The 15,532-nt window shown below is 35.7% G+C and overlaps 1 protein-coding gene and 1 pseudogene across 1 annotated transcript; both read left to right on the top strand.

The window, feature by feature from the left end:
* The first annotated feature begins 215 nt into the window (after positions 1–215).
* Positions 216–3,059, top strand: LOC107822029 (pentatricopeptide repeat-containing protein At1g79490, mitochondrial). The gene has a single exon (XM_016648517.2). The coding sequence runs from the start codon at positions 428–430 to the stop codon at positions 2,804–2,806; it is 2,379 nt and encodes a 792-aa protein (XP_016504003.1). The 5' UTR covers positions 216–427; the 3' UTR covers positions 2,807–3,059.
* Positions 3,060–9,037: 5,978 nt separating this feature from the next.
* LOC107809453 (protein FORGETTER 1-like) lies at positions 9,038–14,183 on the top strand (annotated as a pseudogene).
* The last annotated feature ends 1,349 nt before the right edge of the window (positions 14,184–15,532 follow it).

The following is a 15,532-nucleotide window of genomic DNA, read 5'->3' as shown; positions in this document are numbered from 1 at the left end:
ATGATAGCTAAATTGAATATAGCAAAAATGGGGCTATTATTTAAGGACAAGCTCCTTATAAGGGTGGATATTTTTTTTAATTTTAGCCTGTGTCAGAAACTATTTATATTCACTAGCCGAAAAATTATATAAAATCTTTCGGTTATTATTTTGAGAGCGTGTATAGTGTGTTATTTTTTTATCGCTCTAAAAACGGCTACTGAAGAGGCCCGACTTTCACCCGACCCGTTAATACTGGCAGAGCAGGAAGCAGGTGACGTGGGTTTAGGGTTTAGGAAAGCTCATCTCTTTCAGTCTCTCTGCGTAAATTGGGAAGAAGAACCCAATAATAAACACCAAAAAGCAAAAGCTTGATCTCCGGCGCCGAATAAATTTCAGTTCATCTCTCTCGCTCTCTCTACCTCCGATCTAAATAAATGGTTGCACCATGATTTTTTGCAGCCTTCTCTTTTATAGAAACCTGAAACATAGCCGCAAATTAGTCGACATTTCTCGGAATAATCATCGATTTATTTCGGCGAATCAGAACACTGCTAATGTCAATGCTAAAGCTCTTTACTTTTCGAGATACTACTGTTCTGAGTGGACTGAAGATGTAGAATATCTAGATGAATCAGGGAGTGTTATTTACTCAGGGAAAGGAATAAGGTCGGTTGAGCCTGGGGTTGATGATCATGTAATGGTGGGTGGGTTGAAGAAGCCTATTTTGAATGCTTCCGCAGTTGCAAAACTTGTTGAGATTGTGAAGAGGTGGAAGTGGGGCCCTGATATGGAGACTCAATTGGATAAGCTCCAGTTTATACCAAATATGACTCACATTATGCAAGCCTTGAAAGTTATGGAAGATAGTAATGCTTCGTTAAGTTTATTTCGGTGGGCAAAGAGACAACCTTGGTATAAGCCAAACGATGCTTGCTACATTACCCTGTTCGATAAATTGAACCAAAGCAGAGATTTTGATGGAATTCAATCGGTTTTTGATGACATGGTCCTTGATTCTGGCGAAAATGGGGCATCTCTATTTAATGCGTATAATCGAGTCATCCAATACCTAGCCAAGGCAGAGAAATTTGAGGTGGCATTCTGCTGTTTTAACAAAATTCAAGAGTCTGGTTGCATAGTTGATACCCAGACCTATAACTCCCTTATCACCGTGTTCCTAAACAACGGTTTGCCATATAAGGCGTTTGAGATATATGAGAGTATGGAAAAAGCTGGGTGCTCGTTAGATGCATCGAGTTATGAGTTAATGATCCCAAACCTCGCAAAGTCAGGACGCCTCGATGCAGCATTCAAACTCTTCCAGCAGATGAAGGTGAATAACTTTCGTCCAGGTTTTGGGATCTTTGCCTCCCTCGTTGATTCTATGGGTAAAGCTGGGAGGTTGGACACATCAATGAAGGTATATACTGAAATGCAGGGCTTCGGGCTCAGACCATCTGCTACTATGTTCGTATCCTTGATTGAGTCTTTTGTGAAGGCTGGAAAATTAGAGACTGCTCTAAGGCTGTGGGATGAAATGAAGAAAGCAGGGTTTAGACCTAACTATGGGCTATACACCATGATTGTTGAGTCCCATGCAAAATCTGGAAAGCTTGATATTGCAATGTCTGTCTTCTTGGATATGGAAAAGGCGGGATTTTTGCCCACTCCTTCCACCTATTCTTCTCTGCTGGAGATGCATGCTGCCTCTGGTCATGTAGATGCGGCTATGAAGCTTTATAACTCGATGACTAATGCAGGTCTGAGACCAGGATTGAGTACTTATACGGCCTTGCTAACTCTTCTTGCCAAAAAGAAGCTTTTGGATGTTTCTGCAAAGATTTTACTGGAAATGAAGGCCATGGGATATTCAGTTGATGTGAATGCTAGTGATGTTCTAATGGTTTACATTAAAGACGGTTCTGTTGATCTTGCTTTAATGTGGCTACGGTTTATGGGTTCATCAGGAATCAGGACGAATAATTTCATAATACGGCAGCTCTTTGAATCGTGCATGAAGAGCGGATTGTACGACTCAGCCAAACCTCTCCTTGAAACATACGTGAACTCTGCTGCCAAGGTTGACCTCATTCTTTACACTTCAATTCTTGCCCATTTAGTAAGATGCCAAGATGAGAACGATGAGAGGCATTTAATGTCGATCTTGAGTGCTACGAAACATAAGGCTCACACTTTCATGTGTGGGCTCTTTACTGGGCCAGAGCAGAGGAAACAACCAGTTTTATCTTTTGTGAGGGAATTCTTCCAAGGTATTGATTATGAGCTAGAAGAAGGAGCTTCTAGGTACTTTGTTAATGTTCTCCTTAACTATCTTGTCCTCATGGGACAAATAAATCGTGCTCGTTGTGTATGGAAAGTTGCCTATGAAAACAAACTTTTCCCCAAGGCTATAGTGTTTGATCAACATATTGCGTGGTCCCTTGATGTTAGAAACTTGTCAGTGGGAGCAGCTCTCGTGGCAGTGGTACATACGCTTCATAGGTTTAGGAAACGGATGTTGTATTATGGTGTTGTCCCTAGGAGGATCAAGTTGGTCACTGGACCAACTTTGAAAATTGTGGTGGCACAAATGTTAAGCTCGGTGGAATCACCCTTCGAGGTCAGTAAGGTTGTTTTGAGGGCTCCAGGAGATGCTGTCTTGGAGTGGTTTAAGAAACCAATTGTTCAGCAATTTCTTTTGAATGAGATTCCATCAAGGGCTGACATTTTAATGCATAAACTCAACATACTTTTTCCAACATCTGCACCGGAAATTAGGTCTTTGTCCCCTCCTAAGCCTCTTGTTGCTGGAAAAGCAATATAGTTATTAATGTGTAAAATGGCTTATATAGTTCATACTAGAGATTTGGTTTCACTTGTTCTGGTGCGCAAAGAGGTGGAAAAGATATTATTTCTATGTATCAAAATGCTAATGTGTTTGGGTGGATTGAAATTAGATCTGAATCCGTTATAAAGGATATATAGTTGCTTGCATACAAAATACATGCTGGAAATGTGTACAGATGCGTGTACCTTTTATTCTTAATCTGAAACTTAATGGTAGTGTTTATTCCTAACTTCCTCCACCTGATTTAACTGGTAAACCTGTTTACTCATGAACCGACGCTGAGTGCCTTTTGCTAAAAGTTCAGTACTCTCGTCAAACAGTAGAATCAAAGCTAATACAGGTGAGTTCTTTCCTAGTCTGATTTCAGAGTGTAAATGAAAAGAATGTCAAAGCTGATGTGTGCATAAGCTGTCCTGGAGACCACCGTTACTGGAAAAAAGAATGTCAAGATAAGCTGAGGTGTGCGCAAGACAACCATTTCTGAAAATACATGATGTTTCATATAATTTGCTCTAGGCATTTTTCTCGCTGCTGAATCTTTTTTTATTAAGTACAGCTGATTCCGAATATGAATCTACCGAGTCCGATGACGATGAATTTCAGATCTGTGATATTTGTAATTCGGAGGAGGTACTAGTCCCTGAATCTTGGATCTCCTATTTCCCTTGGCGTGTTATTTGGTTCTTTTGGATTGATCTTCTTACTGCTATCGGTGGTCATCCGCGTAGGAGAGGAAAAAATTGCTCCAGTGTTCCTGTTGTAGCCAACTTGTACATCCGACATGTTTAATTCCACCTGTTACAGAGTCAGTTTCTGCGGATTGGTGTTGCCATTCTTGCAAGGAAAAGACAGATGAATATATCCAAGCAAGACATGCCTATGTAGCTGAACTTTTGAAAAGGCGGAACATGTGAAAATGTGCTGCTCTGATTATATTTTCTTTTTGGCTTCATCATAGATCATCGCACTCGGTGTTTGAGGAAGGTCTAACACTAACCACCTATATGATGTTAAGGTATGAAGGAGCTGTTGAGAGAAGGTCCAAAATTTTGGATATAATTCGTTCTTTGGATCTTCCAAACAATCCGCTGGATGATATTATCGATCAGGTTCTTCCCTTTTCTACTTATACGAGTTTGGTAATCCCTCTCTGTGTTGGGTTTGGGTGCTTAGTGTACTCTTATTTTGAAATGGTAAATATTATTAAAACAAAATAGCACAAGGATTTGTGCCTGGTTACATCCCCAAAAAACCAACAAGGAAACCCTGACTATCTGTGTAAAGTTTTTATACATTGTGATCACGCTCAGCTATCTAGCGGTCGTCGCAAATTATAATTCGGTTTAAGAGTCCGGAGTCGAATCCCACAGGGAATTAACTCATCAATCACAACTTAATATATCACAAGAATTCAAGCAAATCAATTCTCAAAAATATTCAAATAATGATTTTTGTTTGGTTAAACTAACTAATTGCAAATAATGGAAATGCAGTATTGAAGACAAGATTAAGGAGGCCTAGAGTTGTGATTTCTCCGGCTGCCGAAATCCTTCTCGCCACGTTACCTATAACTTCGTCAATTTGTTCTTTGCTGATCGTGAGCACTATACTTACTGTGATTTCTCTCGAGCAATCACAATAACTTACTAGAAATATTTTCTCCAACTACTCTAGCTTGCAAATTCTCACTGCTCACTCTGACCGCGACAAAGTTTCTTTATCTCTAATCTCGCTTTTAAACCCGCCGTATTGATTTTTCGTATACCTAAGGAGTGATGCTGTTCAACAACTGTCTAAATAGGTTCTAGAAACATATTCCATGTGAGGTAGACACCCTAATTGCTAGGGCATAGTGCCCAGGCACTTACCTCACAAACAAGATTTTTGCCCTTCACTCCCTATTTTCCCAAGTTTCCGTCTCCTTTGTTTGTACTCCCTATGTTCCACTTTATGTAACGTAGTTACTATTTGGAGAGTCAAATACGGTTTTAATCATTTTTTGCAAATATTTTCGAATATTTTAAATTGCTAACTATAGTGACTTATAGTATTTTTTCCATAGTTCCTAAAAAATTATTAAGTCAAGTTTTCTTCACAGTATTCCTATATAACAACCATTCACTATAAAAGTCAAAGTTTTCCTCATAACCGATTTTTTAAGTTGTATTTTACCTCTCTATAACTACTTTTTATCTATAATAGCAACAACCCTTGTATAATAGCCACATCGAATCTTTAAGGTTACTACTAGTAATTCTAAAAATATGCAAGCAATCTTTTCCATTAAACAACGTTTCTATCTTGCATAATATATAAGATTTGAAGATTTGCACATGATATCTTTTGCATTGGACAAATTTCAAAAAATATTTAGATAGAAAATTTAACTGTTAAGCGCTTAGATTGTCTTCAAGGGAAAGCTATTGGATATATTTTTGCTGAAAATTTGGACACAAACCTTCGCCAATGCAAGTATTGTATTAGTAAGAGAATGAAATCTATGAAATAAGCTACAATTAGAAAGTACTTCCATCAATCTTGAAAGAATTTATTTTTCTCGGTAGCTTTAAAATGCCTGACTTAGAGTTTAAATATGTATAGGTTTAGTTATGAATTTATTAATAATATATTAGCTTTCTTCTATATTTAATTACTGAAATATGCAATTCTTTTGAGATTTTGAATTTGAATAGTTTTCTTATCCTTTATATGTAACATTAAAAAAAGAAAAATAATTGATTTTTGAATAATTTTTAGCTATAACAACCAAAAAAGATTTAAACGTCAAATGCTGTTTTAGGTGTATAATAGCCATTTGCTATAAAAGCCAAAAAATATCGGAACAACTGAGGCTGTTATAGAAAGGGTTGACTGTATATTCCTTATCAAAACAATTATAATTATATCAACTTATAGTTGTACTAGTCTCTGCGTTCGTGCGATACATGAATATTTTATATCAAATACTATCAAACACGTTTCAAAAGTAATGTATAAAATTCAATAATCAATTTCTTTAAATTTTAATATATAATTCAAACGAACTCATTAATAATATTTTGATACAATCAAAGGACGAAATGGAAATAAACATTCGGGAATCAATTTCTTGTAATCAAAAAAAATTCTCAAGTTTTTTTTAGTAAATCTATTTTAGGAGTCATCATTGTCTATGTAAGAGTAACGTAGTTTCAAAAGATATAAAATACCGTCTATAATAGTAGGACAAGTGAGAAGTAGGAGAGAGGAATTTAATCAAAGTTGTAATTAATGCCTGATTGAAATTTTAACAAAGATAAAATAGCCCTAGGGTATAAGCCACGCTATTTATCTTTCAAGGGAGAGAATATATGAGTAGTCAATTTAGTTAGAGTTGTCGTTAATAACTGATCGTAATTTTCAAGGAACAAATAATAGGAGTAGATAATTTCATTAAATTTATAATAATGTCTTATAGTATTTATTTTAATTTTAAAGTATTTACTACATTAAGACTACGGACTATCCAAATAGAGCTATCCATTAAAATATATTGTACAGTACTATCGGAATAAAGTTACCCAATAAAAGAAAAAAGAAAAAAGAAAAAAGAAAAAAAGTTTAAAAAGTTATTACATTAAGTATTTTTTTAGAATATCAGAAAAACCACAAGTCTTATTTTGTACTTTAAAAGTAAACAAAGAGTAATTCTTTTTACTCTCACATAATAACCCAATTTTTTCTGTTGCGATTAATGAGAAAAACATATGGCCGGCTCTCTGTTAGTGTTTCTTAAAGTTAAACTTCAAAAAAAATTAAATGCAGAAATTTTACTTGTATGTATCTATATACCAAAGATTGTAATTCTGACTTGGGCTTGGATTCCATATTTGATTTGGATGCTTCGACTAATAAACTAATTTTATTTATTTGTCCTTTCCTTATCAAAAAAAAAAAAAACTAATTTTACGTTTTTGTACATTAATATTATAAAATTCAATTAATATTTTAGGGCTATTTTGGTCTTCCAACATTAAATTCGCGCTTTTATAATAATGTAGATAATAGTCATTTTTCTTTTAACTTATTAGCAATAATGGATTTGAATCGTTCCGTTGTCTAAAATAAGTTAAATTTCAACAATCTTAAATAACTAATTGACATATATATTTATCAGCCATTTCCTGGCACTCGTATCTGTACTTGTATTCGCACTGAGATCCATACCCTTGAATCTTAAAATTTATATGATGCCGAATATGACCTTTATATTCACATCCGTATCCGAGCAATATAGGCGTCATGGTTGGCAAGCATTAAGGTTGCAACGAAGGAACACGAGGAAGGGGGTGCCATGACTATGAGATAATGTGGTTTAGTGCTTGAGCTTCCACGTATGGAAGGGTTAAGAGTCCTTAAAAGTTGTTGCTTAGTGTAAGCAATTATACGGAGCAAATTGTGTGTTGTAACAATTGTGAAATGGGGCAATCCACCATCAAAAGGCAAATATTGTTGAAAAATAAAATAAAATCCTTTTGGGTAACAGTACATATTTTTCATTATCCACTTTTAAAATTTTCCATTTTTGTTTTCTAGAATATTGCTGATACTTATATTAATTCTTAATTTTTTAACCAAATTTTATGCATAATTTATAAAAAAAATTGAATTTTATTCTATTTTAATAATTTATATGTGTAAACATTAAAATTTCATGGTGCTTATGCCCTACGCTTCAGTTTAGTTCCCTCCCGAGCTAGGTGAAATGTGCCCCATTGTGGTCCGATTTTTTAAAATATGGTAATGATCGTAATGGCAAATCTGTTATTTGTCATATTCCAATTGATTGTACTAACGGATAAGGGTCTGATTTGCTCTTCTACTACCATAAATAGGCCTTATTTATCCTCCGTTTAAAATTTTTATCAAATATGTCCCTACCGTTATACATTAGGTGCATATATATCCCTTACACGTTAAAAACACCCTCCCAACTTTTAAAAGCCATGTGACATCTCCTTATTGGACCAACTGGCCCGCCCCATTTTTTATTTCAAAACCACCCGATCCAACCTCTTAAACTACACCCATCGGTAAAAAAAACCTTGTTTTTCATCTCACTATCTCCTTCTCTCTCTATTTTTAACATAAAAGACCAAAATCTAGGATTTACTGCATTATGACCAACTATCTCCTTGAAAGTGTTGAAGCTTTTTTGTTGTTTGTTTTGGGCTTGTAGTTACTACATTATGACAGTATAATTAAACTGTTTTTTTTGTTTAATTTGGTGGTAAATTGGAGGTCGTATTATGACCAAGGGTCTGTAAGTTTTTGGGGGTTATAATTTTGCATCCAACAGTCCATCAAACTGAATTCTCAAGTTTGCTAAGTTAAGCAATATGCAGTTATGCATCAAACAATCCATAAAACTGATTTTAGTTTTTGTTAAAGATAGAGTTCCTTCTTGTTTGTCATACTGTTATGCTCTTTTGGTAAATGCTAGTATCAATTACCATACTTCATCTAAACACTAATTAAATTTATCCTACGGAAAGTGGCACATGAAAAGAAAATCATGGTTCTCTGTCTACTTAGAAATTTGCAACAAAGCAACACATTCACTAGAAAATATAGAGAATAATATTAAAACATCACTACAACACTTCACTCTTTACAAAAGAAGTACCAATACACTAACTTGAAAAGTTGCACTTAATATATCAATTTCAGTTCATTAACATTGCGGCAACAAATCCTATAAATATTGCCCATGAAATCATAATGAAGATCTTCATATTTAGGACTTTCTCTTCCAATTGACGGGCTTTGTTCACTTTCGAATTCTTTAAAGCCTTCAAAACATCCACTATTTCCTTTAATCTGTCCCTTTCAAGAATAATCGCATCCATGACAAAAATCGATATGGTGGAAAACCTTCACAACCCAATGTATGAAGTTAAGAAGAAAGCAAGTGGCAGAGAAAGACTTTACAATTGACGATTTTTTTATTCTCCAAGTGAATCCAAGGTCTTTTTCATTTGAGAGGGAGATTTCCAGCCAGATTCTCTCAGTAAATCCTAGATTTTGGTCTTTTTATGTTAAAGATAGAGAGAGAAGGAGATAGTGAGATGGAAAAAAAAGGTTTTTTACCGATGGGTGTAGTTTAAGAGGTTGGATCGGGTGGGTTTGAAATAAAAAATGGGGCGGGTCAGTTGGTCCAATAAGGAAATGTCACGTGGCTTTTAAAAGTTGGGAGGTTATTTTTAACGTGTAAGGGATATATATGCACCTAATGTATAACGGTAGGGACATATTTGATAAAAAATTTAAAATAAGGCCTATGGCAAATTAGACCCTTATCCGTTGTACTAATTGTACAAGCATCCATTCTCTACTATAGTTGTAAGCCTTTTCCTGGGCACCAGTTACAACTTTTGAGGCATTACAAGTTAAATTTGCCATATCACACCACTATTCAATGGAAAAAATTAGGTAGACCGCTCAAATTGTTTAGGTGGTTTATGCATTTGCAAATTAGGCATTATAAGCACAGATTTACATATTTCAAGTCAGAGAAGAAGGGTCCATTTGACTTTGGAATTACCTTGGAGTGCTGATCGGGCAATTCAGCAGTTTGGAAGAACTCATCGCTCAAATCAAGCTTCTGCACCTGAGTATAAGTAGGTACCGTGTCTGTTTATACGTGAATAATGGTTCTGCTATATGATGGCAAACCTGGACTGTACGAGTCACCATTGTAACTATATGATGGCGTACCTGGACTGGACAAGTTGCCACTAAATATGTTTTTCATACTTGCCAAAAATTAATCTCCCTGTATAAATCACTTATTTCATATTTTTCACATGTGATATTTTTCTCTTTCTCAATATACAGGCTACTTTTTACTAATCTTGGTGGAGAACGGCGGTTTGCATCTGTGGTTGCTAAGAGACTTGAATCACTTGGGGCACTGACTCAGGGAGATCGTCGGTGAGTGCGATATTTTTTAGCCTATATTGCAAGTCTGTCTTATGACAACATGAATTAGTGACGGCTCTTTTCAATTGTTCTTGATATATTGCAGAGCTGGACTATCTCTTAGTGCTTATAACTATGATAGTTCCTTTGGGAAGAGGGCCCTGATGATGTTGTATAGAGGGATCATGGAGCAGGTGTCTGACTGTTGCTTGATACTGTCATTTTTATCTTGTATTCGATTCCTTTCCCACTTTAACATGTATATGTGCAAATCAAAAGTCAACATTCTATGGTTTGCAGGATCCTTTGCCACTTGTACCACCAGGTTGTTCTGCTGATAAACCAGATGCTATACAGGATTTCATTTTGAAGGGGAAAGCTGCGCTTGTTTCTGTTGGAATAATAAGAGACTCAGTTCTTGGTACTATGTTTAGCTCTTTGAATGAATCAATTTAAAGTATTGTTAATGGAGACAAATGAATACTAGCATAAGAAGTTTATCAGGGCTATGTAAGTCATCACAGCCTCTCAATCAAGGGCTACTAGACCAGCCTACTATATATCAGGGCTATGTAAGTCATCATAAAGTATTTTTGATATTAGACCAGCCTACTATATATGTTGTTCTTTCGGCCCTCAATAGGATAATAAGGTAAGGTCTAGCCCCCTTACTTGTACTTCCTCTTTGAGTTTTTTAGTATTAATAAAAATGCCCACAGATGCTCCCTGCATAGGTGGTATTGGATTTAAGGATAAAAAAGAGATCACTTATTAATAAAGAAATGGACATTGGGCATAATTCAATCCCGAAAGCTAGAAGGTGAGGATTGCTCAAGCCATATAAGGAGACCAAGTCCCCCATCCCCATCCAATGTGGGAGACTCTCAACACCCCCGCCCTCCCAACCTGCACACCTAGGCCTGCCAACTGAAGCGTGGACAATATAATATGGGGGTCCGACATCGGCGTAACAAAGAATTGGGATGTGTACGGCTCTGATACCATGATAGAGAATGGACGTTGGGCCTAACTTAACCACAAAAGCTAGTTTACGAGGTGAGGATTGCCCATGCCATATTAGGAGACCAAGTCCCCATCACCATCAGATGTGGGAGACTCTCAACACTTATTAAGTTGGTTTCTATAGCTTGGAGGGCTTTTATTAGAGACTCTTAAGAATTTTTATATTTCTGTGCTCGCACACATGGTTGTGCATACATTCATGCATCTTTATGGCCGGTGGTGTTTGTCCGTGTTTCCTTTATATGCTAGGAAGAATTGTTGTCCGTTGCTGAAGACCGTTAAGTTATCCTTCTTAAAAAAATAGTCAAACTTGTTTGGGTTTGGTGACTAGCATTTCAGTGTTCATCCTCTCATCCCAAACTTACCCTTTTTCCACTCTTTGCTTTTGCTTATCTTTAAGGTAATGGAAAGGACTCTGGAAAGCTTTCTGGCCGTATAGTTGATTCGGACATGCATGATGTTGGGCGTTTCCTTAACAGGCTCCTGGGATTGCCACCTGAAATCCAAAATAGGTCTATTATCTATCAATTTAAATATGTATGCTTGCTATCCATGACTGTAACCAAAAGGTTTGTTTTGAATTCAGGCCTTTTGAGTTATTTGTCAGCATTCTTGATCTTTTAGTTCAGAATGCACGCCTTGAATGACATTTAGACTCTGGAATTGTTGATATGAAAGCTACCACTGTTGAACTGCAAGGGATGCCAAAGGTTATGCTGTTCCTGTTTTGTCTTTGCATTCTTATATAAAACATATTGTGACATCAACCTATTACAGACTGTTCATATTGACAACTTGTCTGGGGCTTCAACCATATTGTTTACTTTTACATTGGACCGTGGACTCATTTGGGAGGTATATATATATATGTATATATTACCATTATAAACTTGAGTTAGATGGCTAACTTCCAAGTTTTCTTTGTAACCTTTTATTTTCCACCTGTAGTCAGCATATGCGTTGCTTGAAGAGAAGCAAAAGGATGAGTCTAGTTCAACTAATAGTGGATTCTATGAATCCAAACGAGAATGGTTGGGTAGACGGCATTTTCTATTAGCATTTGAAGGGTATGGAAATTTTTGGTCGGTAATTTTGTTATTTCTGTATATTGGTATTTTGGTTTGCAAGTGCAATCAACCTTATTCAACTGGGTATAAGGGACCAGGTTGTGTTTCTTTTGCATGCACAAAGGATTATGTCTACTTCAATCAGTCAACTACATTTCAATCCCGATCCCAAATCAGCTGAGCTTTATGAGTGATTTGTACCTTTTCCGCTCTATCCAAGTCCATTTCCCCGTGCATAGCAGGAACTTAATGCACATGGCTTCCCTTTAAGGCAACTTAAGGATTTTCTATATCTCGCACTTACCTTACATGGATAACTAATTATTTAATCCCAAATAGTTGGTAGAACTTATATAGATCCATTTGTTTTTTTTTTAGCTAAGTATGCATTTATTAGGAGAAACTTAAGGTTTTCTGTGACAACTTCTCTCCATGTGATTTTAGGTCTATCTCATCTAATTTTAAGACCTTAGATAATCATATTCAACTTAGGTCATAACTAGACCATCTCATGCTATCTTTTCTCATTTTAGCGTCTATTTATGCTTCTTGCATCTGCTGTTGTATGTGATCATTGTAATCTTGTTCAATCTTAAATGACTGTGCATCTATTTTAACATTTTCATTTCAACGGAATTCATCTATTTTAACATTACTGGCCTCACAATTGTCCTATATAACTTGTTAGGCATCTTCCAATCTCGTGAGGCTCTTCCATTTCAGAATTTTATCTAATTTCCTTGTTATTATTTGATGAAGGAATATTTTAGGAGAAAACCCCACTATACAGGTATACAAAAGAGTAGCGGACCTAGAGAAAATATGGTTCTCAAGAATGACATCCAATTATTTTAACCTAATAGACCTTGCGGTGGGTATGCAAAATATTCACCAGAAACAAAACATAACTCTTTTAAACTCTACAGATTCATATGCTTACTCAGTGGCTAGACAACTTTGGGCTCAGTTTTCTCGTATATTTGGGCTGAATTGGGTCATGCTAAACTGGATCTTCTGACACACTGCGAATCCCTTCTTTCTTGCATGAGATATTGTTATTGTGTGTTTAGAAGCTCTTCGTGAAAGAAGAATTTCTAGGAGTGAATTCTGTTCTACCAGTGGAGGTACAGACAAGATTTGTACCACAAAACAAGGGAACTATAAACCAAACTTCTTTGTTCTCGATAACTGTGATAGATGTTTATGTTTATTGGCATAAACAAGAGGATGTACATTTATACATAATACATTCTGTCTTACTTCTACTTCTCCTAAAACCCTTACTCTCCAGAGGGGTTCTCTACAGTTCCTACTTTTAGTTGGTTCCTTGCTGGTTTCATCAATTAACACAAAATTATCTACGAACAACGTGCACCATTTATACCTCATGAAACTTTGAAGTAAAAGTGTGCATTCTCAAGCTTTCATCTAGCAATTTGAAGATTTTGTATGAATTGGAAAGAGACATAGCGTGATTTCCCCTAGCTGGCCTTCCTTTCACAACTAATGCAGGCTCATGCATGGTCCAAGTCTTTTTCCTGTAGTTGGATTTTTTTTCTTTTATAATGTTCAGTTTTGACCAGTTTAAAGAGTGCAATGTTAATTTTGTTCATAAAAGTGCCTTCGGCCCAAATGCCCGTGATTTTGATCATTCTGTTTCGTGGTTATTTCAGTTCTACTTCTGGAATGTACAAGGTTATTCGTCCAACTGTTGGAGAGGCCCTTAGGTACTAAAGGATCGACTTTTAAGCTTTAGGTTAACTTCTTCCTTTTAGGAATTAACTGTTTCATGCTCTGCACCCTAACCCATCTTCCTCTTGCTTGTGCTGTGCTTTACTTAACACTTCTCAATGTCTAGGGAGATGCCCGCAGAATTGAATGACAAGTACCGGAAACTATCTTCCTTAGAAAAAGCCCGTTGTGGATGGGAAGATGAATATGATGATAAATTTGAGTTTATTTTTTTGATAAAATTTTGGCATTATTATTTTGTGATTATTGCGGCATATATGTATATATTGAGTGGATTGTTTGGAGTTTGACACGAGTTTTTTGCCGTGCGATTGTGATTGTAATTTTGTCAGTGCGGAGCAATACGGGTAAATATGGTGATTTATGCCATGGCAAAGCTATACGGTCGGATATTGTGATTTTGTCAGGGCGGAGTGATAAGGATGGCTATTGTTATTGTGACCGAAATGTGGTGTGATTCCATTTGATGACTTCTTGTTGAAGCTGAAACTTTACTTGCCTTGAATTGTTATCACTTGTTCTGAAGAGATTATTTTTATTGTTTTCTGTTATACTTTCTATTGCCAGACTTTAATATATTGCACAAGTTACCAATGCAAAGAACATTCTTCTACTAGCAAGATCAGAATGCGATTACCCTATTTTCTTGGTCATTGGTTGAGCACAAATGAAGTATAAGTTTGTTCTCCTTGATTTTATTATCCTTCTCTAAGAACCAGACACAAGAAGATAAACCTCTTATACCATGTTTACAGGCTGATGTTTACGTGAAACAAGTACAACAACCACCCTCAATCCAAACAGGTTGAAATCAGCCTCAATCTCAAGCAAGCTGGAATCAACGACTATATGAATATCATTTTCAAATAAGTTGAAGTTTGACTATATGAATATTAATCTCAAGCAAAGGAAATTGACTATATGAATATTAACGACAAACACGTTGGAATTAGCTATATGAATTTTTTGATCATGTCTTACTCATCATGTCGCTCTAATTTGTGATCATTAGTAGTAGTTGGAAGAAAGAACACGTACAAGTTTATCATTGAGGATTTAGCGAAGATGTATTCGTGCTCGTTCAACATTAAAGTATAAAAACAGGACAGAACAACTAAAAAGCAAGAAAAATAAAAGGAAAAAAAGGGGATTTAATCATTTGAACCCACAACCTAAGTTGCTCCGATTCGGGGCGGGTGTCCGATATAGGTGCTGATCTAGAAATCGATTCCTTCATGATCTAAATTTTCAGATTCGGCAATATGGATTTTGCTAAAAAAATTTGAAATATCTAAAAGTAAAGTTATAAAAATATATCAAAATTATGAGACACTATGAGGAAAACTTATAAGTTATTATGAGAAAGAGAAAATATTAATCAAGAGGAGAATCCAAAAAGGAAATAAACGAAAAACGATGACATAGATTCCTATAAACAAGGTATTCTATTTTCTTAAATTTCGCCCTTTCCCCCATCAATTTTGGTCAAAAGTACCCAAAATTGATTGACGAGAAGAGTCAGTGTATAGGCCAACAAAAAAAATACTTTTTCGACATTATAAGTGAAGAATCCGACCAACTTAGCCCACAACCATCACTTACTTCCAAGAAGAACCAATTACAGGGAAGTGATTCTAGTATGTATAAACTCAAAAATTAAGCAAGCAAATATTTCACAAATGATAACAAAGTAACCCGAAAAGGATCTTGTGAATAATACATACACCAAAAAGATTAAAGAAGCTAATATCAATTCATCAACAACACCATAATCATTTAGAATTATACAAAAATTAAGAAGAATGAAAAAAAAACGCAAAATGATAGATGAAGACTGTAATCAATGGAAATTAAGTCTTAACAAGGGATTTGATTGGTAAACCACTCCATAACGTGGATA

The sequence above is a fragment of the Nicotiana tabacum genome, chromosome 12 (assembly GCF_000715075.1).
Source record: "Nicotiana tabacum cultivar K326 chromosome 12, ASM71507v2, whole genome shotgun sequence".
Lineage (NCBI taxonomy): Eukaryota > Viridiplantae > Streptophyta > Magnoliopsida > Solanales > Solanaceae > Nicotiana > Nicotiana tabacum.
This window is presented reverse-complemented; position numbering and strand designations above follow the sequence as displayed.

What these genes read in the sequence shown, in the direction of transcription:
- LOC107822029 (XM_016648517.2), top strand. Translation starts at nt 428, where the DNA reads ATGATTTTTTGCAGCCTTCTCTTTTATAGAAACCTGAAACATAGCCGC.